This window comes from Neoarius graeffei, chromosome 1, assembly GCF_027579695.1.
Source record: "Neoarius graeffei isolate fNeoGra1 chromosome 1, fNeoGra1.pri, whole genome shotgun sequence".
NCBI lineage: Eukaryota > Metazoa > Chordata > Actinopteri > Siluriformes > Ariidae > Neoarius > Neoarius graeffei.
In genome coordinates this window covers 74,799,142-74,825,363 of record NC_083569.1, presented here as the reverse complement: position 1 = coordinate 74,825,363, position 26,222 = coordinate 74,799,142, and the positions used below count along the sequence as shown (strand labels likewise).

At 41.7% G+C, this 26,222-nt stretch overlaps 1 protein-coding gene across 2 annotated transcripts in view; it reads left to right on the top strand.

The window, feature by feature from the left end:
* efnb3b (ephrin-B3b) overlaps positions 1 to 26,222 on the top strand; it is a 127,217-nt gene that overhangs the window by 26,529 nt on the left and 74,466 nt on the right. For both annotated transcript variants that reach the window (XM_060925024.1, XM_060925081.1), the window contains exon 2: positions 17,693 to 17,988. In XM_060925024.1, coding sequence (XP_060781007.1) covers positions 17,693 to 17,988 — 296 coding nt within the window. The remainder of the gene's footprint in view (positions 1 to 17,692; positions 17,989 to 26,222) is intronic.

The window sequence follows — 26,222 nt, the reverse complement described above, 5'->3', positions numbered from 1 at the left end:
ATTACTAACAGAGTGTCCTTGGTGTAAGTGATAAAACTTTGAGATTATATCACTCGCTTTAAGCTACTATTTCTGTTCCGTGCATCCCAGACCGATAGCGAGGGGTTTGAGGGGTTTTTTTTTTGTGTCGACTGGGCCCCAAAGCCATCTGGAGCACCTCTCTGTGGGTGTTTATGGGTCTGGAGGATGTTCTCAGCTCCCTTAGAGCAGAAGTTCTTCAGTAAGCTTGTGAGGTGAAGCTGATGGACGTCAGGGTGATGCTTGGGCTTTGGAGTCGATCCCTGTGGAATGACGCAGTATGTGGCCTTGAGCCTACCCTGGCCCTCTGTAACCTCTTCTAATCAGACTGTTAAGTTTGAGAGAGTGAGTTTAACCTGGTACCAGCTCCCCTGAGGTACTCGCAAGCTTACAGACATCAAATACACCCACAGTGAGAGAGAGAGAGAGAGAGAGAGAGACACACACACACACCAACTGACACGGGGGCTAACGGTCAAACACCAGCTGAGCTATAAGAGGCACTTTAGCCTCTAAATGTACCGCACTCCCCTTGAATCCACATGGAGCGAGACGTTTTGTGTGTGTGTGTCCACCAGGCTGCTCTCATTTTTGTCTGATCCTCCAACAGGCCTTACTTTTCCAAAGTGGCTTTATGGCTCTAATTAACCGCGGCGCAAATCATTCACACACACAGGCTATAATTTTTAGGCCGACAGTGAGAATATATAGCCATGTTACTGACGGATCCCTCAGCTTGGAGAGAATAATACATATGAAAATAGTGAGTGGCTGCCAGACAAAGGAAATGAAAGTTAAAAAAAAAAAGCTTTATACTAATTTCATATTTTTGCCTGACTGCAATGACCAAAAATGTAAGTTAATTAGGATAGATTTCAGACTGGATTGGTGTTAAACACTTCAGTGTGGTTTGGATCGTGGACACTGAAGAAAAGGCTAGCTTGTTTGGTGTGTGTGTGTGTGTGTGTGTGTGTGTGTGTGTTCTATGTCGCATGGTTACAGTGCGAGTGATATGGAGGAGATGTGACACCATCGCTGCAGCAATCTGGAGCGGGGGGCAGTGCGGCAGCATGGGCAAGGACACGCTTACCTTCAGAGTCCCACCACACCACACGCTCACTCTCTCTTTCTCTCACACACACACACACACACACACACAGAGCGAGCTTTTATCTCAACCCTTTTTCCTTTTGCATATGCATACTTGCTCTGCTCTTTAAAAATCTCATTTATTCAATTTTTGTTTGCTTTCGTTAGTCTGTCTTCAATCAACCGCTTCTCTTTTTTCACTCAGTGTTCCTTTCTGTCTCTCACACTGATTTTCTTATTCTCTCTCTCTCTCTCTCTCTCTCTCTCTCTCTCTCTCTCTCTCTCCATATGGAAACTATTACTCCTGCCGTTCTTCTCACCGCAAACATTCCAGCATCACTTCCAGCTTTTTTTTTGTGACTTTATTTCAACCTTGTATGCCTAGTTAGAGGCCTCTTTCTTTTACACACACACACACACACACACACACACACACACACACACACACACACACACACACACACACACAAACTTCCAGTCAGCCTGATTCATTTTCTTCATCATAATTATCAGAATTCATAAGTTTGTCCACTGAAATCCCGATAATCGCCCACATATGAGATGGACCATGGTGCATACAGAAATCCAATTTCCATCAGTTCCACATGTGAGTGTACGAGCGAGTCACTCCCCCATGGCTATGATTATAAATGAAAATGAGGTCCAGACTCAGCGACTTATAATGTTACATGACATGATTGTACATAACCATTATGTTTATTTCATTGTGTAGTATGACGTTATTGACCCAGTTGTATGCGCCTCATTGAGAGAACGATGTTTTTCCATTTCTCAGGTCTCTCTTTTGGCTTCAGGTCAGCGTTGTTCAGCTTGCTGGGACTGTTAACACAGCTCTGTACTCAAACTGAGCGTTTTTCATTGGCATTTGGTCCAGTAGCAAAGTTTTTCAGTGATCTTTGTTGTCTGCTTGAGAATTAATAGCTAACAGCCCTGTTTGATAATGACTGGGTATGTGTATATGGCATGTGGTATGAATAGCAAACACTGAAACATAGGATTAAAAAAAAAAGCACAAAGAATAGACTGGTTCATAGCCTGTGATCCTGGGATAGGATCCAGATTACTGAATGCATGAATGAGTCTGGTTCTCAAAACCACGTAGCAGCACTATGATTTTGCGGCACAAACGCAGCAGGACTTCACAGAGGATTTAATACACTGATAGCATCCTTACTGTGTTGGTGTTAAATCATATTTTTGTCAGGTTAATTTCATCACTGTGTGGACTTCGTTTGAATTCTTGTCATTAATTTTCGCTAGCAGCAGTAGTGCAAATTGTTACTCTCACTCAGGATCTTTCTACTTTATTCTTCTTCTTATGATGATTATTCTCCTAATGTTTTTTAGGACGTTATTTCTCCCTCAGTTTTCAACCAATCATCACCACATTTCACATGACGAATACCTCTGGGCTGAATTAAGTTGCTGTGACTTTTGGTGCAGATTTGGATCACCAAACCGGAATGATCCATGAAAAACGGGCTTTTTTCCTCACTAAGCGTCATTCTGTAGCTATCATCATTCCGGATCTATAGGGTACGGTGACTTTAGTCACAGTGGATATAAAAAGTGTACACACCCCATTAAAATGATAGGTTTTTCTGATGTAAAAAAAAAATGAGACTATGATAAATAATTTCAAAACTTTTCCCACCTTTAATGTGACCTATAACCTGTACAATTCAATTGAAAAACAAACAAATCTGTTAGGGGGGGAAAAAAAAGTACAATAATCTGGTTGCATAAGTGTGCACACCCTTAAACTAATACTTTGTTGAAGCACCTTTTGATTTAATTACAGCGTTCAGTCTTTTTGGGTTCACACATACCGTCAATTAAAATGACCCTGATTAACCCCAAATAAAGTTCAGACATTTACTCAGTTGCATCCTCCAGCAAAAGCCAGGGTTCACAGAGAGCTTACAAAACATCAGAGGGATCTCATTGTTGAAAGGTATCAGTCAGGAGAAGGGTACAAAAAAAAAATTCCACGGCATTAGATATACCATGGAGCACAGTGAAGACCGTCATCAAGAAGTGGAGAAAATATGGGACAACAGTGACATTACCGAGAACTGGACGTCCCTCCAAAATTGATGAAAAGACAAGATGAAAACTGGTCAGGGAGGCTGCCGAGAGGTCTACAGCAACACTGAAGGAGTTGCAGGAATTTCTGGCAAGTACTGGTTGTGTACTACATGTGACAACAAGCTCCCGTATTCTCCATATGTCTGGACGATGAGGTAGGGTCAAAGAAAAACATCCAGGCCCGGCTAAATTTTGCAAAAAAATGCATCAACTCTCCCAAAAGCATGTGGGGAAAATGTGCTATAGTGTGATGAAACCAAGGTTGAACTTTTTGGCCACAATTCCAAAAGGTATGTTTGGCGCAAAAATAAAACTGCGCATCACCAAAAGAACACCATACCCACGGTGAAGCATAGTGATGGCAGCATCATGTTTTGGGGTTGTGTTTCTTTAGCTGGAGGGAATTATGAACAGTTCTAAATACCAGTCAATTTTGGCCCAAAACCTTCAGGTGTCTGCTAGAAAGCTAAAGATGAAGAGGAATTTCATCTTTCAGCATGACAATGACCCCAAAAAATTTTTGGAATGGCCCAGCCAGAGCCCAGACCTAAATCCAACTGAAAATCTGTGGGGTGACCTGAAGAGGGCTGTGCACAAGAGATGCCCTCGCAATCTGACAGATTTGGAGCGCTTTTGCAAGGAAGAGTGGGTAAATATTGCCAAGTCTAGATGTGGCAGGCTGATCGACTCTGACCCAAAAAGACTGAATGCTGTAATTAAATAAAAAAGTTCTTCAACAAAGTATTAGTTTAGGGGTGTGCACACTTATGCAGTCAGCTTATTGTATGATTTTTTATTTTTTGTGTTTTCCCCCCTAACAGATTTGTTTGTTTTTCAATTGAATTGTACAGGTTATAGGTCACATTAAAAGTGGGAAAAGTTTTGAAATTATTTATCGTGGTCTCTCTTTTTTTTTTTTTAAACATCAGAAAAACCTCTCATTTTAACGGGGTGTGTACACTTTTTTTATATCCACTGTATCTAGTTATTGTTTAAATTTAAAAACCGTTTCTTGTCAAGATGTTATCAATAATTTTGTCGCCATCATTATGAGCCGGTTAACCAAACCAGACAAGTGAAAGTACAAGTGTTCAGCCGATTTTATTGGAAAAATCAAGTCAACATGAGAGATTTGACTAGTAGGTGGGAATCATGAGTTTCAAGCTGATTGAACTAACAGTGAGTGAGCTGGAAGCAACAACAAAACACACGGACCGGTGACGAATATCACTAAAAATCCCAAGATGGTGGCGCCTGTGAGTTTGCTGTATTGCATAACACAATGTTAAAAAACGCCTAAAATGAAAGCTCATCACAACGCTGCACAAAATTAACAATATATTCCATAAATGTGATTTATTCTTGAGTAGACACTAGTTTTATGTACAGTAGATTCCAACACTTTTAAATGTCTTTAAAGGCCAAACGAAAACATGCTGTTCTCCCATACAAACGTATGGGAGGTTCATCAGCACAGCGGCACACTGTCAAACTTGGTGAAGGTTAATCCAAGCACATCTTCCATCTTAGATTTAACAAAGATGGTATTAATTCGGCGGCACGGTGGTGTAGTGGTTAGCACTGTCGCCTCACAGCAAGAAGGTCCGGGTTCGAGCCCCATGGCCGACGAGGGCCTTTCTGTGCAGAGTTTGCATGTTCTCCCCGTGTCCGCGTGGGTTTCCTCCGGGTGCTCCGGTTTCCCCCACAGTCCAAAGACATGCAGGTTAGGTTAACTGGTGACTCTAAATTGACCGTAGGTGTGAATGTGAGTGTGAATGGTTGTCTGTGTCTATGTGTCAGCCCTGTGATGACCTGGAGACTTGTCCAGGGTGTACCCTGCCTTTCGCCCGTAGTCAGCTGGGATAGGCTCCAGCTTGCCTGCGACCCTGTAGAAGGATAAAGCGGCTAGAGATAATGAGATGAGATGAGATGGTACTGTATTAATTCACTTCAATTCAATTCAACTTTGTCATATGCACTCGAGACAGGGTCACACAGTACAATGAAATTCTAATTCTGAGTCCTCCAGCACCATTACCTAGACATTAAAAACAAGAGAAATTAATTAAAATTAAATCAAGTAATTTAAAATAAAGAAATTAAAGAGCTATCAAGTAATTAACGATGACGATGCCACTTTTACATCATAACTGTGACATTGGTGCTGTCTTCTAAGTTGGTGGGAAAAAAATTAGAACTATAGGTTTTCTTGGTTTCTCATCGGACTAGTTCTTGTTTTTGATGTCCGTTTAAAAAGCAGGAGATTGATAGGTGATTTACACTCTTAATCTGCCTCAAGAGAAGAGAGAAGAGACAGGAGGAAAGCATAGAAATAAAAAAGAACGAGAGGTAGAGACAGTAAAACCTCCAGGTGTTTGATGTCTAATCTTATTTCTGTGGTGAATTAGGACGAGACATGAAGCTGTAACGTTCTGGTTGGGGTTTATGAAGCTCTGTCGTGGTTGTGGTGTGCTCTTCCAAACCTCAGCTTCCAGAAGATTTAAATAGGAATGTTTCTGGTTCACTTTCACTGTCACAGTATCCTGTTTAAATGGCTCTATCCACATTCCTTCTCAGCAGGCAGATGTCAGTCCTCTGCCTAATGTGAACATAGACACTGGAGCTTTTTAAACCCAGTAATGCTGGGTCCTGATATTTCTGTAATTAGTTTGAACCTACTCATGGCTCCTTATCCCTCTCGCTCTCTCTCACTCACTCACACACGTGCGCGCATACATCCAGAGGTCCACCTCTACGCACCTGTGCGCCGGACTTGCTTTTGGACCCGGCTCGAGTTGCCCGTGTGGAATCTTTGTAATGTAAGAGTGAAGAATGGGAGAAAGGGGAGATGGCGGGGGGAGAGAGAGAGAGATGAAGGTGGAGGAGGCATTTGATGAAGGAGCGAAAGAGAGCGAGAAGGATGAGGGTCAGCAGAGGTGGGGGGGCCACGCTGAAATGAACACTTGCTTCTTTACTCAGGCCGTCAGGGTCATGGAAGGGCGTTAGGAGAGTTTGACAAAATGATGTTTCTGCCCTCATAAAAGAGTCGGGTGCGTACACACACACTTACACTCTCTCTCTCACTCACACACACTCCTCTGTCACCTCTGGCCCCTCCATCCCCCCAATGCATGTTTCAAAGCGTGGCTGAATGAATACAGCCATTGTTGCAGTGCGAGGAGGAGAGAGAGAGAAGGTGGAGGGGGTGTACCGGGTGAGGAGAGAAGCTGAATGTTTATGATGATAGGATGGGATTGAAGACATGCGTTTTCCTGTGTATAATTATTGTAAACACAATGAAGGCTAAGCAATAATTTTACTTTAATCTTTTCTTTGAGGCCTGAGTAAAGGCTTCATATGGCCTATTAGATTTATTGCATTTTTTCTGAACACACACACACGGTATTTATTATTATAGCTTGCTTCCAAAGGGCCTTGCGGCATGTACTGTGGATACATATCGTCAAGGTTTTGCTTTGGATGTCTAGCGCCGACGTTGTTCTTGTGTCCCTCTGTTTCAAGTTGTGCGATTAGACACGCGTGTGCGCATTAGATATGTTTTAGAGCTCGCTCAGAACAGTCACTAATTATTTGCAGAGTGCTTGCTTAACCTTGAGTGGACTCATTAGAAATCATTGCTTGACAGTTGTTCAATCATGAGAGGCGAAAATGTTCCTGAGCTGAAATTGCTGTAATTATGCTGGCATTGGACAGCTTTCTGCAACTTTTCAAACTCTTTGTGTATCAGGCTGAAAAGAGGGTATAAAGGAGCGCGTAAAATAGACAGTGTGTGAATGAGTGAGAGAGAAACGGAAATTTGTGTTCGTGTCACTTATTGTGTCTGAATGCAAATTTGTGTCAAGGACAGAAAACAGAAGGTGTGTTAAAGAGAGAGAGAGAGAGAAGAACATGAATAGATGTTTTCTCTGGTAGTGTCTCGCGTAAACAACATGGATCAGCGCTACCACACCGCTCCTCCTCCTCTCTGTCTCTCCCTGTCTTTGTGTCCTCACTTCTCTTCTTTCCCTGTTGGTTTTAATTCCTCAACAAGTTGACATCCAAAAAGTGTACAAATTTGCTTTGTATTAAACTTTTTTGAAGGAACTTTTTTGCAGTTTGAAATGCTTTACATAGTCACACCACTTTTTGCGACCTTTACCTTTTGGCGGATCCGGCTCCACAGGGGAGCCAGGGTGGGCGTGGTCTACCCAATCACAAGGCTAGCCCACCCACCCAAGAAGGAGAGGGAGAGAGAGAAAATCTCATCTCATTATCTCTAGCCGCTTTATCCTGTTCTACAGGGTCGCAGGCAAGCTGGAGCCTATCCCAGCTGACTACGGGCGAAAGGCGGGGTACACCCTGGACAAGTCGCCAGGTCATCACAGGGCTGACACATAGACACAGACAACCATTCACACTCACATTCACACCTATGCTCAATTTAGAGTCACCAGTTAACCTAACCTGCATGTCTTTGGACTGTGGGGGAAACCGGAGCACCCGGAGGAAACCCACGCGGACACGGGGAGAACATGCAAACTCCGTGCAGAAAGGCCCTCGCCGGCCACGGGGCTCGAACCCGGACCTTCTTGCTGTGAGGCGACAGCGCTAACCACTACACCACCGTGCCGCCCGAGAGAGAAAATTTGCATGAAAAACATGTCACGAGGACATATATTTTTATTTATTTATTTTTGACCAAGTGTGAAGATCTGACGTTGTTTTAGAAAGAAAGAAATCACAACTTCATTCATCAGACACTTGTGAAATTCCTCTCTGCATTTAACCTGTCTGAAGCAGTGAACACACACGCATATACACAGAAAGGCCCCCGCCGGCTGCTGGGCTCAAACCCAGAACTTTCTTGCTGTGAGGCGACCGTGCTAACCACTTACACCAGCGTGCCGCCCCATATTTATACAGATTCTAAAGGCTTCACAAACTTTCAAGCACCACTGCATGCATGCATACACAGAAAGCGCAGCTGATGAAGGACTTCTGTCTGAAACGTCCTCTTACTTATGAAGATATCCTAAAATAATTTGTCCCCTACAGAAGCTCCCCGACCCTCCCTGTTCTGGAGAGCTGGAGCCGGGCCTGCCATAATCGCAACTTGAATACATGTTTTCTCTTGCTTGGCCTTTCAGAAAAATACACAAAATCTTCAGACCACTTCATGCAAGATTCATATCAGCTTGTTTCTTTTCAGTGTTATGTTGTTTTGTCTCAACTAGTCTCTACAGTTCACTGCAACATCTAAAGATGACGGTGCAGAAAGGAAGCAGACAATCACATCAAACTTCTGTTTTCTTTAAATATGCTGTAGTTTCCCCAACAGAAATGAAATGTTAGTTAAATTACAAAGTATTTAAACAATAATATTATTAAAATTAAACCAAAAAATGTCTTTGTCTGGGCGGCACAGTGGTGCAGTGGTTAGCACTGTCACCTGACAGCAAGAAGGTTCTGGGTTCGAGCCCAATGGCTGACAGGAGACCTTTCTGTCTGTGTGGGTTTCCTCTGGGTGCTCTGGTTTCCTCCCACAGTCCAAGGGCATGCAGTTAGGCTAATTGGCTACTCTAAATAGCCCATAGGTGTGAATGGTTGTTTCCCAAGCCCAGGAATGGGAGGGTGGTGGCAGGCAGGGCATCTGGCATAAAACTTTGCTCCAATTAATATGATGTGGATCTATATATATATATATATATATATATATATATATATATATATATCTCCATCCATCCATTATCTGTAACTGCTTATCCTGTACAGGGTCTCAGGCAAGTTGGAGCCTATCCCAGCTGACTATGGGCGAGAGGCGGGGTACACCCTGGACAAGTAGCCAGATCATGGCAGGGCTGACACATAGACACAGACAACCATTCGCACTCACATTCACACCTACGGTCAATTTAGAGTCACCAGTTAACCTAACCTGCACCTGGAGGAAACCCACGCAGGCACGGGGAGAACATGCAAACTCCACACAGAAAGGCCCTCGTTGGCCACTGGGCTTGAACCCACAACCTTCTTGCTGTGAGGCAACAGTGCTAACCACTACACCACCGTGCTGAGATATCTCATTCTCATCTCATTATCTCTAGCCGCTTTATCCTTCTACAGGGTCGCAGGCAAGCTGGAGCCTATCCCAGCTGACTATGGGCGAGAGGCGGGGTACACCCTGGACAAGTCGCCAGGTCATCACAGGGCTGACACATAGACACAGACAACCATTCACACTCACATTCACACCTACGGTCAATTTAGAGTCACCAGTTAACCTAACCTGCACCTGGAGGAAACCCACGCAGGCACGGGGAGAACATGCAAACTCCACACAGAAAGGCCCTCGTTGGCCACTGGGCTTGAACCCACAACCTTCTTGCTGTGAGGCAACAGTGCTAACCACTACACCACCGTGCTGAGATATCTCATTCTCATCTCATTATCTCTAGCCGCTTTATCCTTCTACAGGGTCGCAGGCAAGCTGGAGCCTATCCCAGCTGACTATGGGCGAGAGGCGGGGTACACCCTGGACAAGTAGCCAGATCATGGCAGGGCTGACACATAGACACAGACAACCATTCACACTCACATTCACACCTACGGTCAATTTAACCTAACCAGTTAACAGTCACCAGTTAACCTAACCTGCATGTCTTTGGACTGTGGGGGAAACCGGAGCACCCGGAGGAAACCCACGTGGACACGGGGAGAACATGCAAACTCCGCACAGAAAGGCCCTCGCCGGCCACGGGGCTCGAGCCCGGACCTTCTTGCTGTGAGGCGACAGCGCTAACCAGTGCTGAGCGTAAATGAGTACCCCCACTTTGAAAAGTAACATTTTAAACAATATCTCAATGAACACAAACATTTTCCAAAATGTTGACAAGACAAAGTTTAATATAACATCTGTTTAACTTATAACGGGAAAGTAAGGTTAATAATATAAACTTAGATTACACATTTTTTCAGTTTTCCTCAAATTAGGGTGGTGCAAAAATGAGTACACTCCACAACAAAAACTACTACAGCTAGTACTTTGTATGGCCTCCATGATTTTTAATGACAGCACCAAGTCTTCTAGGCATGGAATGAACAAGTCGGCGACATTTTGCAACATCAATCTTTTTCCATTCTTCAACAACGACCTCTTTTAGTGACTGGATGCTGGATGGAGAGTGATGCTCAACTTGTCTCTTCAGAATTCCCCAAAGAAAATAATTTCTTTGCACCACAAAGGTGAAGGCTACAAGAAGATCAGCAAAGCTTTACTTATCAGTCAGAATACTGTCGCAAAAGTGGTACAAACATTTAAGAAAGATGGAACTGCAACCATCTCACAGAGACGTCCAGGTCGTCCATGGAAGTTAACACCTCGACAGGAGCGTCTTCTGATGAGAAGGGCTGAAGAAAATCGGCATGCAAGTTCACTGCAGTTATCTAAAGAAGTAGAAAGCCAAACTGGGGTGACTATTTCCCGTGACACAATACAGCGTACACTGCAGAGGAATGGCATGCATGGATGCCGTCCACGAAAGAAGCCTCTCCTAAAGCCCAGGCACAAAAAAGCCCGCCTAGAGTTTGCCAGGGCCCATGCTGACAAAGATGAAGACTACTGGGACTCTAGACTCTGGAGTGATGAGACCAAGGTAAATGTTTTTGGAACCGATGGCTTCAAAACTGTATGGCGTCGCAAAGGTGAGGAATACAAAGAAAAATGCCTGGTGCCTACAGTGAAACATGGTGGTGGCAGTGTCCTTATGTGGGGCTGCATGAGTGCTGCTGGTGTCGGGGAGCTGCATTTCATTGACGGCATCATGAATTCACAGACGTGTTGCTCTATACTGAAAGAGAAGATGCTACCATCACTCCGTGCCCTTGGTCGTCGTGCACTTTTCCAACATGACTAAACACACATCTAAGGCCACTGTTGGATTTCTGAAGAAGAACAGGGTGAAAGTGATTCAGTGGCCGAGTACGTCTCCTGATCTGAACCCAATCGAACACCTCTCAGTCACTAAAAGAGGTCGTTGTTGAAGAATGGAAAAAGATTGATGTTGCAAAATGTCGCCAACTTGTTCATTCCATGCCTAGAAGACTCGGTGCTGTCATTAAAAATCATGGAGGCCATACAAAGTACTAGATGGAGTAGTTTTTGTTGTGGGATGTACTCATTTTTGCACCACCCTAATTTGAGTAAAACTGAAAAAATGTGTAATCTAAGTTATATTATTAACCTTACTTTCACGTTATAAGTTAAACAGATGTTATATTAAACTTTGTCTTGTCAACATTTTGGAAATTCTTTGTGTTCACTGAGATATTGTTTAAAATGTTACTTTTCAAAGGGGGCGTACTCATTTATGCTCAGCACTGTGTGTGTGTGTGTAAATATAATAAAAATAAAATACTTGCTGTTTATTACTGGTTAGATTCAGAAGAGGTATGTTGCTCTAATCAAATGTAAACCGATGACTGCTGTTTAACATTAGTATTTCGAATCACTTAAAACCAACATCGTTTTTTTTTTTTTTGCATTAAAAACTCCTTTTTCTTCCTTTTCATTCCAGCCGATCTCTATATCTGGTTTTGGAGAAAAATTTGTAAAATCCAGTTCCATAAATTTCCCTACTTACATCAGTCTGTATAAAACTAACAGGACTGAATGGTGGCACGGGTTACCTTTTAATGCTTAACCACAAAATTATGGCTGTGTATAAGATCCATATCCATTTGGTGGGTATGTTTTGTCTTGCAGTGTTGCTTGACGTTACCACTGTTGACTCGTGACACAGACTCTGAACAGATGAGAGTCCAGACTGTTTTGAATCTGTTGCAGGAAGAATAAACGCATACTTCTCCATCCATTCATTTATAAATATTCTGATTTCACTGTTGAGTTCTTTTTTTTAAACAAGCCGTATCGTCAGTTTGCTAAACAGAGGAAAGGATGGAAAAAAAATCTATCTGTAAATACTTTCCCCTTTCTGACCTAATGTCTCTAGCCTTGAAGCTCGCCTCTGGACTCATGAGTTGCCTTCAGCGAAATCATTTACATAAATCCTTGTGATTGGCCACATCAGAGGATCTGTTCCAGAAGCCAAGCTGGTTCATGTTTAGAAAAATGGAGACACTGAACTCCAGCCAGTTTTTCTTTCATACTTTTGTCTGTCAGTTCTGTCTGTTGAAATACTTTGCTGGCTCCACCAGTTGAGGACCCCTGCTCTGGCCCATTTCACAGCTCCATTGTCCTTTCCTGTGCTTTATCTCTTCATCAAGCCCTTGGCCACAGACACTTTTCCTCTCGTTCTTCTATCAGCTCCACCAGTCTCTCTCTCTCTCTCTCTCTCTCGCTCGACTCAGCTCATTCTCCAGCACTTCTTTACTGCAACATCCAATAGATAACGAGCAGGATCTACCCAACAGGAAATACCACTGCTGTGTGTGTAAGGTGTTAAGGTGTGTAAGTAGTGTTTTGTGTGCAGGTGTGTCCGCGGGTGAATCCCTGGTGCACCTGCAGAATGGTTGGGGTTGGGGGCTGGGCGGGAGCATGGCGGTGAGAGCCTGTTGGTGCATGTCTTGTGTCGTACTGATTTTCCATAACGGTGTGTGATACGAGTGTGTTTTGGGGGCAGGGAGAAACAAGAACATGAAAATAGCAACCTGGCTCCCTTGAACAATTTAGCTGTAGTGTGTGTTAAGAGGGTGTTGAGTGTGTGTGCTCCTAACTGTAAGAGGACTCCGATAACCTTTAACCTCTATGAGAGGAACTGGAAACTGTTGCCTCACCACACACACACACACACACACACACACACACACACACACACACACGGTCTATTTATGTCATTGCACTATAATTCTAGATAAACATAGCTTTATTACACCATCATCATGTTAATCATTTTAAAGCAGCAGAAAAATGTGCTTCTCCTTCACGGTGTCTATTATAAGTCTGTATCTCTTTTAAATAACGTTTAAGTGAATGCTTCTTAGCTACATTCATTGATTTTATCATTAACATTTTAAATGTAAACACGCTAAATCAATAAACCGCATGATTTCTAACAGGTTTCATGCGCTAACTTCAACTGCTCATGGATATTACAGTGGATAATTTTTTAATCAATCGTATATTGATATTTAATTATTTGAGCAGCTTGAGTTTCATACAATCCTTCTCATATCCAATGTATCACAAAGGACATGATGTTAATGTCTTAATTTAGCCTCGGGTTGCTATTGTTTCTCTGAAGTTTCATTAGCTTTTTAACTGCCATTTACATGCTAATGTAGAAACGGCTTCTAAACAGGAACGACAGAGCCGATTTGGTTAAATGTAAATACAGTCTTGAGGGGTTCACAGTGAGCGCAGGAGTTAGTCTTCCTCTCTTATCTATGATCGAGGGATTTTATACTCTCCCACATCCTGAGCTTGAGAACAGTCTGAAACTTTCAAACCGGTCACAGATCAGGGTAAACAGGCCTACAGCTACCAAACCCTGCAGAAGTGTTGAAATAGTAATTAGAGCTTAGTGCGTTGAGTGGGTTAGTGGCAGATCTGCACAGAGAAAATGAAAAAGGATCCCACATGTTTACATATTTGGCCATATTTATATCACAGTTATTTAGGTAAGCAGAGTGAGTGTTGCCCTTCTCCAAAAGCTACATGTGATATTTACAGTGTAAAATAAGATAAGAAACTAATACAGTGAAATCGTGATGAAGGAGAAAGATAGGACAGAAATGGAGCACGTGAACGTCTGCGTCTGAGATCGCTCAGTGTTAGCGTCAGGTAGAAAATGTAGTTCCTGAGGCACTCTCTGCTGCTCACAGTCAGGGCTATTTGGAGGGGTGTGTGTGTGAGAGAGAGAGAGAGTCTCAGGGGAGTGAGAGGTCATGCTTTGGGGTCCCTAAATCTTAGTGTATGTATCAATGTATCCGGTCATGCATCATGACCCTCAGCAGGCTTGTCAAGATAGTTTAATGCTAATATTAAGCATCATATATGTAAAATCCACATTCACTGGATATGAGCAATCGTGCGCTCTGATTAGCTATTGTACTACTGGGATATCAGCTCATATACCATGAATAGAGGAAAAATAAAATGGCGGAGTGTGTTGCTGAACCAACCGAGGAGGAAATAAAAACTACGCGAAAACAAAACCCCCAAAAATAAAAAAAGCAATAAAATCTGAAATAAAAGTATTTGATGGTAAAAAAAAATATCTTTTTCAATAATAATTAATAATTTTTCAAAAATTATTATTCTAGCATTTTTCACAAGTTGCTACTGCCATTTCGCAGGTTTGTTTACATTCTAAGCGGAAATTATTTTGTCAGATGTTTTCGATAAAGTTTTTCTTTATCGCATTTGAAAAAAATAAAAATGCTATGTTTCTCAAAATCCAGTGAACGTGGATATACGCGCCTTGTCGGCTATCAGCTCATGTGCGACTTGATTTCATGGAATAACTGTTAAAAAAAATTATCTATATAATCTGAAATTCATCACACTTGCTACGTTTACATACACAAAATGTTCCAGTTTTTGGCTTCATTCTGGAAAAAAACAAAACTACCCGCGATATTCCTTATAAGCTGTTTACATGGCTTTTAAAAATTAATATTCCACTAATATTCTCGTTTACATGCAGTCGTGCATTCTCTGATTGTCTAGTTGGTTTGCGTACAAAGCACAGAGCGAACCAAAAATAGGGAATAGGCCGTGTGTCACAAACTACCCGAGTTAAAATCCCCAGTTGAGACGCATATTCCAAATGAGCTGTATACTGTACACGTCCAAAGTATGCTCCTAAAACCCGAATAATTTTGGCAAATCAGAAAATGCTGAATTTGGATAAGGGCCACATTCAGAATTTACACATAGAATACTCTGTTTACACAACCTGTATCAAATTCTGAATATTTTAATATTTGGAATATTAGTGTGCATGTAAATGTACAACCCCGATTCCAAAAAAGTTGGGACAAAGTACAAATTGTAAATAAAAACGGAATGCAATAATTTACAAATCTCAAAAACTGATATTGTATTCACAATAGAACATAGACAACATATCAAATGTCGAAAGTGAGACATTTTGAAATTTCATGCCAAATATTGGCTCATTTGAAATTTCATGACAGCAACACATCTCAAAAAAGTTGGGACAGGGGCAATAAGAGGCTGGAAAAGTTAAAGGTACAAAAAAGGAACAGCTGGAGGACCAAATTGCAACTCATTCGGTCAATTGGCAATAGGTCATTAACATGACTGGGTATAAAAAGAGCATCTTGGAGTGGCAGCGGCTCTCAGAAGTAAAGATGGGAAGAGGATCACCAATCTCCCTAATTCTGCGCCGACAAATAGTGGAGCAATATCAGAAAGGAGTTCGAGAGTGTAAAATTGCAAAGAGTTTGAACATATCATCATCTACAGTGCATAATATCATCAAAAGATTCAGAGAATCTGGAAGAATCTCTGTGCGTAAGGGTCAAGGCCGGAAAACCATACTGGGTGGCCGTGATCTTCGGGCCCTTAGACGGCACTGCATCACATACAGGCATGCTTCTGTATTGGAAATCACAAAATGGGCTCAGGAATATTTCCAGAGAACATTATCTGTGAACACAATTCACCGTGCCATCCGCCGTTGCCAGCTAAAACTCTATAGTTCAAAGAAGAAGCCGCATCTAAACATGATCCAGAAGCGCAGACGTCTTCTCTGGGCCAAGGCTCATTTAAAATGGACTGTGGGAAAGTGGAAAACTGTTCTGTGGTCAGACGAATCAAAATTTGAAGTTCTTTATGGAAATGAGGGACGCCGTGTCATTCGGACTAAAGAGGAGAAGGACGACCCAAGTTATCATCAGCACTCAGTTCAGAAGCCTGCATCTCTGATGGTATGGGGTTGCATTAGTGCGTGTGGCATAGGCAGCTTACACATCTGGAAAGACACCATCAATGCTGAAAGGTATATCCAGGTTCTAGAGCAACATATGCTCCCGTCCAGACGACGTCTCTTTCAGGGAAGACCTTGCATTTTCCAACATGACAATGCCAAACCACATACTGCATCAATTACAGCATCATGGCTGCGTAGAAGAAGGGTCCGGGTACTGAACTGGCCAGCCTGCAGTCCAGATCTTTCACCCATAGAAAACATTTGGCGCATCATAAAACGGAAGATACGACAAAAAAGACCCAAGACAGTTGAGCAACTAGAATCCTACATTAGACAAGAATGGGTTAACATTCCTATCCCTAAACTTGAGCAACTTGTCTCCTCAGTCCCCAGACGTTTACAGACTGTTGTAAAGAGAAAAGGGGATGTCTCACAGTGGGAAACATGGCCTTGTCCCAACTTTTTTGAGATGTGTTGTTGTCATGAAATTTAAAATCACCTAATTTTTCTCTTTAAATGATACATTTTCTCAGTTTAAACATTTGATATGTCATCTATGTTCTATTCTGAATAAAATATGGAATTTTGAAACTTCCACATCATTGCATTCCGTTTTTATTTACAATTTGTACTTTGTCCCAACTTTTTTGGAATCGGGGTTGTACTGATTTGTGCTTTAAAGCAAGAATATTTCAATATTTAAAACAAGAATATTTTGTTGCTTTTTTTATTTTTTGGGGTTTTGTTTTCGAGTAGAGATTTTATTTCCTCCTCAGTTGTTTCAGTATGTATGTGTGTGTGTATATATATAATATATGTATGTATGTATGTATGTGTATATATATAATGTGTGTGTGTGTGTATATATATATATATATATATATATATATATATATATATATATATATATATATATATATAATATTTAGTACATAATTGAAAGCTGAAAATAATGATTGGAAATGAGGAACAAGTTACATGGAATTTAAAATTAAGCTAGAAAAGTAACCAATGGGCTATAGATGAGTTCATGTCTAGCAGCAGATCTTGATAGTGTTCGAAAAAAGAAAGACTATGATATATTGAACGTTAGAGCATCTCATTATTATTTTCCACAGTGTACTACTGAAAAGGTATTGAACATAATGATACTGTGTAACCCTACCCCTCCTCTCTCTTTTTCCATGTTGGTATTAGGTTTATGAGGTTTCTTTTTTCTGACTTTTGGAAAATTAATAGAATTAAAATAATTCATTAGTTTTATACCCAAAGCAGCTCACTAATCTTTGAAATGTAGTCTTTGGTCGTTTCTGTGATGCTCCATTCAAAGAGAACTGAGCTTGAAAGAAATGGGTTTCAACAATTATCTATTACAAGAATTTATAAAAATTTAAAATTTACATTTAAATTTAAAATAATCATGTAATTATTTCATTTAGAGAAAAATGTATTAATGTGTGAAGCTGATAAATGATAACCGCAGTGAACACAATGCAGTGGTGAATCTCATGGGATAATGAACAATAATTAATCTCTCTCTCTCTCTCTCTCTCTCTCTCTAGGTTTAGTGATGATAGGGGTTATATCCTGTACCCTCAGATAGGGGACCGTCTGGACCTCATCTGTCCTGCATCAGACCCCCCAGGACCCCGTGCTCCAGCCGAGTACGAGTACTATAAATTGTACCTGGTGTCCTCCCGTGAGCAGGCGGACAGATGTGAGGTGACGGGAGCGCCGAACCTGCTGCTCACCTGTGACAAGCCCAACAGTGACATGCGCTTCACCATCAAGTTCCAGGAGTACTCGCCCAACCTCTGGGGACATGAGTTCAAAACCATGCATGATTACTACATCATAGGTAAGGGTGGGGGGCGAGAGAGAGAGAGTGTTTGTGTTGGGGGGGGGTGTTGTTGTGCTTGTTCTGAGTTGCTTCGCCTGCTAATCTCCAAGTGTTGGAGAATAACAGCAATATTTTTCCACATTGATTTAAGGCTTGTTTTCATTTTTTCTGTGATTCTCAACCTAGATTTAGCACATTGTGAGTGCTATCAGACGGAGCCATCTTGTTAAAGGTCATGTTTTGGGGGGGGGGGGGGCGGTGTGTCTGAAACAGCACATGATGACTGGTAAAGAAAATAAGCCAGCACAAATATACCAGCGTCTCACATCCGGACTGAAAAAAAAAGATGTCTGTGGAAAGTATGTTACCTTCATTTGCACTTTCTCCCCATATTTTACAGCTAAAGAGTCAATTAAGAAAATAGTACGGATGTTATTTTAGTATCTATTCGCTCATAAGGAAAACAGAGAGAGTCAGACAGTCAGAAAGAGAGGACAGAAGGTGTGCTAGTGAAAGAGGGGAAGTGAGAGACGATGGGAGGGGGAACAGGTTGGACAGAAAGAAAGAAAGGATATGGAAAGAGGGATTACATGGGAAAGGGGATGAATGAGAACGCTTCCTCCTGCTTTCCACTCCTATTTGTTGTGACTTGTTCACACTGTAATGCTTTAGTGCATTCGTTTCTGTGAAGACTCTCAATACTATCGGGGTTGGCCAGCGTTTCTTTTCTAATACTTGTATTACAAATACAAAACACTTTTGTGGAAATATTTTGAATGGTGATGTCTCATAAACTGATGCTCATGTGATTGTGGTGGATTTTAGAGACGCTGCTCACAGCGGAGTTGGTGTGTGGCTAGAAATGCCATTATAGCACTATTAAAGGAAAGGGATGAATAGAAATTTGTAGCTCTGTCCAGAATTTTTCAAAAATCATAACTATTGGGTTTGATAATCTTGACAATATACTTGAAGCGACTCTTCATACTAAGGTGACCAGATTTCTGAGAAGAAAACCAGGGACATTTTCGGTTCGGCGGTGAAAATATTATTAAAGCATCTCATGTTTTCATCTTTGTAATTAAAAAGGGGGGGGGGGGATTTCTGTTTTTCATGTATTTTGATCATGCATTGCATAAAAAGTAGGATTTTCCTCACTGAGTGCACCGTAGGCAGATTCTGCAACTGCTTTAGGTTAATATTAATTAAAGACGATGTGAAAATCTCTGGTATGGGTCCATAGTTTAGATTTATAGTCTCTTAAATTGTAGGCAAACTGAAATAGATGTTTTAGACCAGCCTTTCTCAACCAGGGTGCCGTCTGGCTTTGTTAGGGGTGGCGTCAAAAAATTATATATTCTAACATTAAAATAAATAAAATGAATTAAAATTCCAAAAAAAGATAGTTACACTAATGCACATCATCGCCGCCTCATGCATCATCAAAATTTGTCTCAAAACCCCTTTCCCATGTCACAACGTCACTGCCGGGGTCAGAGTATGGTCAGCGTGACTGCGTATATTTTATATGGGGGTGCCTTGAGAATTTGCATACTTCTGAAGGGTGCCGTGATTGAAAAAAGGTTGAGAAACGCTGTTTTAGACCCATGAAAGTAAGTATATTAAATTAATTACCATATATGCCACGAGTAATGGACAATGTATTTAAAAATATACAAAACACACAGCACACTTTAAATAAAGTTTACTTCAATCCAAGCAATTTCAAGGTATGGTATTATTATTATTATTATTATTATTATTATTAGGGAGAACAGCCATTTAGTGGTCCTGGTATCAGAACTGCCATTCAGTACGCTTGATAATCTAGAGTAAAAGCAGAAGAGATCATGAGCAAAACAGACAATAGTGCATGTACTGTAAAATAGGCTGCGGGCCAGAGGACCTCGCAATTCACCCCCCTCCAACGAAACAAACTTTTTTTGAAAGGTCTTGCTATGCTGAATATGAATTTTAACGTTAACGCTGATGCACTCCCTTTTTCAACCCTACTATTAAGGGAAAACAGAATGCCCTCTGGCCCGTGGCCTAAAAGACTTAACATAAAGACTGCTAACTACATAATATACCAACTTAGCCTGTTTATTTCTCAGAAGAGTGTATTTTCTTTAGGATTTCTTTGCTTTTGGTCTGCTTCACCATGAACTCCTGGCTCCGCTAAAAAGTTGTTCCTTAGCTCCACCAATACACAATATATGTGAGGCGTCTGCTGAAATCTGGTAGAGGTTTCAGTTTGGTGTTTTTCAGTCTGTTTTTTTTTTTCCGGGTCTGTCGGTTGTGCTTAAAAACGGGGACATTTCCGGGGGGTACAGGGCACCGAAAACAGGGATGTCTGGTCACACGACTTCATATTTTTGTTAGCTGGATGCTAGTTAGCATGCAATGCTAAGAACTCTTGCTAACACACAGGAGAAAAGTGCAACAAGTAAAAGTTCACGTTTGTGGAACAGTAATCCTTCAGAAACCACAGATGCAGCCCTTTAGCGCTAGTAAAGGACACCTTGTGTTAGAATTAGCGAGGATCCATGTGGGTGATCATAGTCATCTGCATCTACTGATCTCATTTCCCTGTTCGAAAATGTATTTTTGTGTTGTTGGCACACACAGAATAGTGCATTTGATTTTGAGACGTTTTTCCTCGCAGTATTTTGCATGCCATTTGCTGTGTTTTTGTATTTGCTACCAAAAAAGCTCTCTATTTTCTTTGAAATACAACAAATACACAGGTGCTTTTCTGTTTTGTGGGGTAAATATGTTGAAGGTGAGGTTTATATCTCAGTGAGTGTATGAGTGAGACTCTGTGGCTCCATGATAACAATCAGGCAAAGGTGTTTGAACCTGCCATGACTGCTGCTGTGTGTGTGTGTGTGTGTGTGTGATGTGTAGATGTGTGTTTGTGTGGATGTGTGTGTACATGCCACATTTATTCCATTTATACAAGCAGAGAGGTGTCACTGCCACACACACACACACACACACACACACACACACACACACACACACACACACACACACACACACACACTCCCTGCCAGGCCCTTTATCATTACTCCAACAGACCCAGCAAATCAATTGACAGGCTGAGTAGATCGATGAGGTCTCAACTGCAAGGTCACACACACGCACGCACATAGAGGTAGAAAAATGGACAGGTAGAGAGGTGGGTCAACATGAAATGAGAGCAGCTGAAGGAGAGAAAACGACAAAAACACGGTACAATGCAGGCAGAGATAGAGATGGGAAGAGAAGGAAGGAGAAAGAGATGAATTGGCTGATAGAGGGAGAGAATGAGACAGAGTTAACAATGGAAAGAGAAGGAACGATACACAGCTGGATCAGAGACGGAGAGAGAAAGTTAGTGTTTATCCCCAATAAACACTAACTGCAGCTGTATAATCAGTCTCTAATTAAAGGAGCAGTTAAACCAAAAAATGAAATATATACAGTGTCTCAGGAACCCAAAATGTAATAAATCAGCTGAGACATGTTTGATGTCTGAAATTTGATTGTTTAGTTTTACACTGGAGCTACAATACTAATGTTGCTAACAATTAATGGAAGCCCCTCGCTGCCAGTTTTAACATCATGCAAACTGCTTGCCAAATCTCTCTCTCACACACACACACACACACACACACACACACACACACACACACACACAAAAGTGGCAAACCATTACTATTAAAGCTGGGACTTCAACTCAGGCCAAGTTTACATTAGACCGTATCTGTCTCGTTTTCTTCGCGGATGCACTGTCCGTTTACATTAAAACGCCTGGAAACGCCGGGAAACGGGAATCCGTCAGGGTCCACGTATTCAATCCAGATCGTGTCTGGTCCGGTGCTGTGTAAACATTGAGAATACGCGGATACGCTGTGCTGAGCTCTAGCTGGCGTCGTCATTGGACAACGTCACTGTGACATCCACCTTCCTGATTCGCTGGCGTTGGTCATGTGACACGACTGCTGAAAAACGGCGCGGACTTCCGCCTTGTATCACCTTTCATTAAAGAGTATAAAAGTATGAAAATACTGCAAATACTGATGCAAATACTGCCCATTGTGTAGTTATGATTGTCTTTAGGCTTGCCATCCTTCCACTTGCAAGTGGTAAGTGACGCGCATGCCCAACATGCACTGGGATCACACACACAGCGGCTCAGTCCCAAATCACTGCTCGCGCGCTCTGTGAGCTGCGCAGGGCCGGAGTGCGCACCCTCCAGAGGGCACTCGCTGTTCAGGGCGGAGTGATTTGGAGCGCAGGATGCCTGCGGAGCCGAGCGTATCCGTGTATTGGTGTTGCTGTGTGCACGCTAATCGTTTTAAAAACATTAATCTGATGATCCGCTGATACGGTCTAATGTAAACCCCACCTCAGCCAAAACTTCTTGCCCAAAACTACTTCCAGGTAGCGCTGTTGTGTGTAGTTGTCGATGTTGATTTTAAAAGTAACTAAGTAAATTATAGAGGGAAATGAATACTTAAGTCTGAGTGAAAAATACTGTAGCGAGCGTGTAGCGCAGAAGAAGAGTCTAGAGAGAGAAATCTTAGTTTCTCGGTCGTTAGCCTGTGCTACTTGCTCTCAATAGCACTGGCTTGACTACTTTATTAGCATTCGCTAACACTACCGATGAACGCTACACCGGCTGGAAAGTGACTTCACTGCTGCACTGATGGCGCCGACTTGCTCTTAAGCTCACATTGGCCTTCAAGAAGGCCGAGGGTGGTAAATTTTTGGTCCCTCCCACTGTACACTACCGTTCAAAAGTTTGGGGTCACCCAGACAATTTTGTGTTTTCCATGAAAAGTCACACTTTTATTTCCCACCATAAGTTGTAAAATGAATAGAAAATATAGTCAAGACATTTTTCTGGCCATTTTGAGCATTTAATCGACCCCACAAATGTGATGCTCCAGAAAGTCAATCTGCTCAAAGGAAGGTCAGTTTTATAGCTTCTCTAAAGAGCTCAACTGTTTTCAGCTGTGCTAACATGATTGTACAAGGGTTTTCTAATCATCCATTAGCCTTCTGAGGCAATGAGCAAACACATTGTACCATTAGAACACTGGAGTGAGAGTTGCTGGAAATGGGCCTCTATACACCTATGGAGATATTGCACCAAAAACCAGACATTTGCAGCTAGAATAGTCATTTACCACATTAGCAATGTATAGAGTGGATTTCTGATTAGTTTAAAGTGATCTTCATTGAAAAGAACAGTGCTTTTCTTTCAAAAATAAGGACATTTCAAAGTGACCCCAAACTTTTGAACGGTAGTGTAAATCAAAATCTGATTGGTTAATTCATCTGTTACTTCCTACATAAACATACCCTGCCATAGCCTTCTGTCTCGGCAATGACGTCCTAACCAATGAGTGAGCCAGCTCTAAACTCTTCTCAGCTTAGAGACAACAACAACAACAACAAAATCATTGGATAACTCTGTTTTAATGTTTTCAGGACAGTAACCCTTTCATTTCTGAAGTAAATTTGATAGAAAATGAGACCAAATTAGAAGAGAATAATTATAATTAAATTATGAAAGAATTAAAGAATGAAAGAAATGAAATATAGCATTTGAAATGCTGATATGTTTGGCCTAGAAGGGACACACACACACACACACACACACACACACACACACACACACACACACACACACACACACTACTTTAATATACAGGATTATCCTTAGAATTCTAAAATACAGTTCTGCATTTCAACACCCACTTCATACCTGATGCTTGCTCTGAGTTACATGTGGGACTGTTTTCCTAACCCCACCTGTTCACAAACACATTCTGAACAATCCCTCCCACTCCTGTCGTCAAGATTTTTATTTTTACCTGCCCATGATGTTTTCTAATAAACTAAATTGATGTTTTATATTTAACTTAATTGCTTCTATTTCCAAGAATACAAACAAATTAAAATAATTTAAACCACAGTGATCCTGACCAGAATAAAGTTTTTACTAACCGTGTTTCCATTAATCTGCTTAATGCGCAAAATGAAAAAAAACAAACAAAAAACAAAACAAACCGAAAAATTGAGTGATGGAGAAACATGAATTTCGGGAAAACCCCCCCCCTCAAATATTACATTACAGGTAGTCGTCGACTTACGACTGCGTTTGGTTATGACTGACCGGTCGTAAACCGATCTGGTCGTAAGTCGGCCTATGTTAAATGAACGCAAGTATATTGTGATGTGTAATGATATTGTAATCATCTTAAAGTCTTATTTTATCAACATTTTCTTATTTCATTATCTTGGCTCATTATTTGGTTTAAGTCAAACACTGCATACTACACTGCGTACAGTACAATTCGTTTGATATGTGCAAAACAAAAAAATACAAAATACAGGTGTGAAAAATAGAAAACATTTTAGTTTGAAACATACCAAAATACAAATGTAAAACATAGCAAAATACAAAACTTAGTGACCGCTGGCATCACTGATGCTTGGCTGTGGGTCGTCTACGTCATCATCAGCTGTTGCAGCGCTCGGGCTGGCGGGAGCATTTGCTCATTTCATAAACCAGGAGCTGGGGCGGAAACTGTATGACGGAGTGCGTGAGGGAGCGCGAGAGAGACTGCGCATGTGCCTGGAGCTGGGGCGGAAACTGTTGTACGTGGCGAGAGGCGCTGCCGGGAGCTGGGGCGGAAACTGTCGTACGCTCAGCTAGCTCAGCTGGGAAAAACTTGCCAGTCATAACCAGACGGTCATAAAGTCGATCGGTCGGAAGTCGCATAGGTCGTAAGTCGACGACTACCTGTACATTACATTACATTACATGGCATTTAGCAGACGCTGTTATCCAGAGTGACGTACAATGAGTGCAAAAGTCAGGTACACGAAGTGCTGAACTTCTAGACAAGAAAGTTCTAGTACCAACTGAACAAGTGACAGCAATACCTAATGTAATATTCTGTTGAAATACCAGTACTCAAACAGCCAAGGAAACCAACCAACCATATAAAGTACAACTAAATAGAGAACTTAAACAGCTAACCCTCAGGCTTGACAGTACACAGCCTGGGTTGGTCTAGACCAAAACGCAGTTACACGGTGGGCAGGGAAGCAGGGGAGAGGTGCAGCCTGAAGAAGTGAGTCTTCAGTTTGCGCTTGAAGGTGGTCAGCGAGTCAGCAGTTCTGACCCCAATGGGAAGCATTCCACCAACGGGGAACCAGGACAGACAGTAGTCTTTAGTGGGCTGGGCAAAAGCGAAGAGGAGGAGGGGCCAGGCGAGCAGTAGGGAGCAGAGCGTAGGGATCTGCCTAGTGTGTAGGGGTGGATCAGACTCTGGAGGTATGCTGGACCTAACCCCTTGAGAGCCTCATAAGCTAGTACCAATGTCTTAAATTTGATGCGAGCTGTGATAGATAGCCAGTGCAGGTCGGCAAGCAGAGGGGTGACATGGGAAGAATGAGGGAGGTTGTAGACCAGGCGAGCTGCGGCATTCTGGATGAGCTGCAGGGGTCTGATGGTAGAAGCTGGAAGGCCAGCAAGGAAAGAGTTACAGTAGTCTAAGCAGGACAGGATCAGTGTTTGGATCAGAAGAAATATCGCAAAAATGTTTTACACTCATATGAGGTGTTTTTTAAAGCAATATTTAGCAAAATTGAACATGAAGAGCAAATAACAATGCTACCTTTATGCAAAAAGAGCACTCTGTAAAAGCTGTTGAGAGGAGAGAACCCAGCGTTACTCACTGGAACAGTGGAAACACAAACCATTTGCTATTGTGTTCTGTCAAAGTTTTTAAAACATTGCTTCTATTTTCTGAAAAACTGTCATGGAAACCCAACTACTGATGAATGAATGCATTAAAAATGCTTTGTGACCAACCTGCTGCATCCAATACGCTCCCAAGTGAATGCAAGCTTCATATCTGACGATTGCTCTTGCAAACTTTTGTTGCATTTGTTGCACTAAATGATGTTTTACCCTGAGTGACACTTAATGTGTTGAGAAAGAAAGTAATGCAGTATTCTTTTGCCATTTTATTAACTATGTATGGTCATTCTTGATCAGAAACCAAATCAGCAAGACTGAGATACTGAAAAACCTGGCAGTTATATGTTTCGGTTATATGTTAGCTACGATAGCCATCAGTGGAAAAGTAAAGAAAAAAAACCCCACCAAACATGTCTTGGCTCACTGACTCCATTTGGGGTGTTGTATAAATTGTGTACATTTTACTTTTGGTTGAATTAGTTGTCTG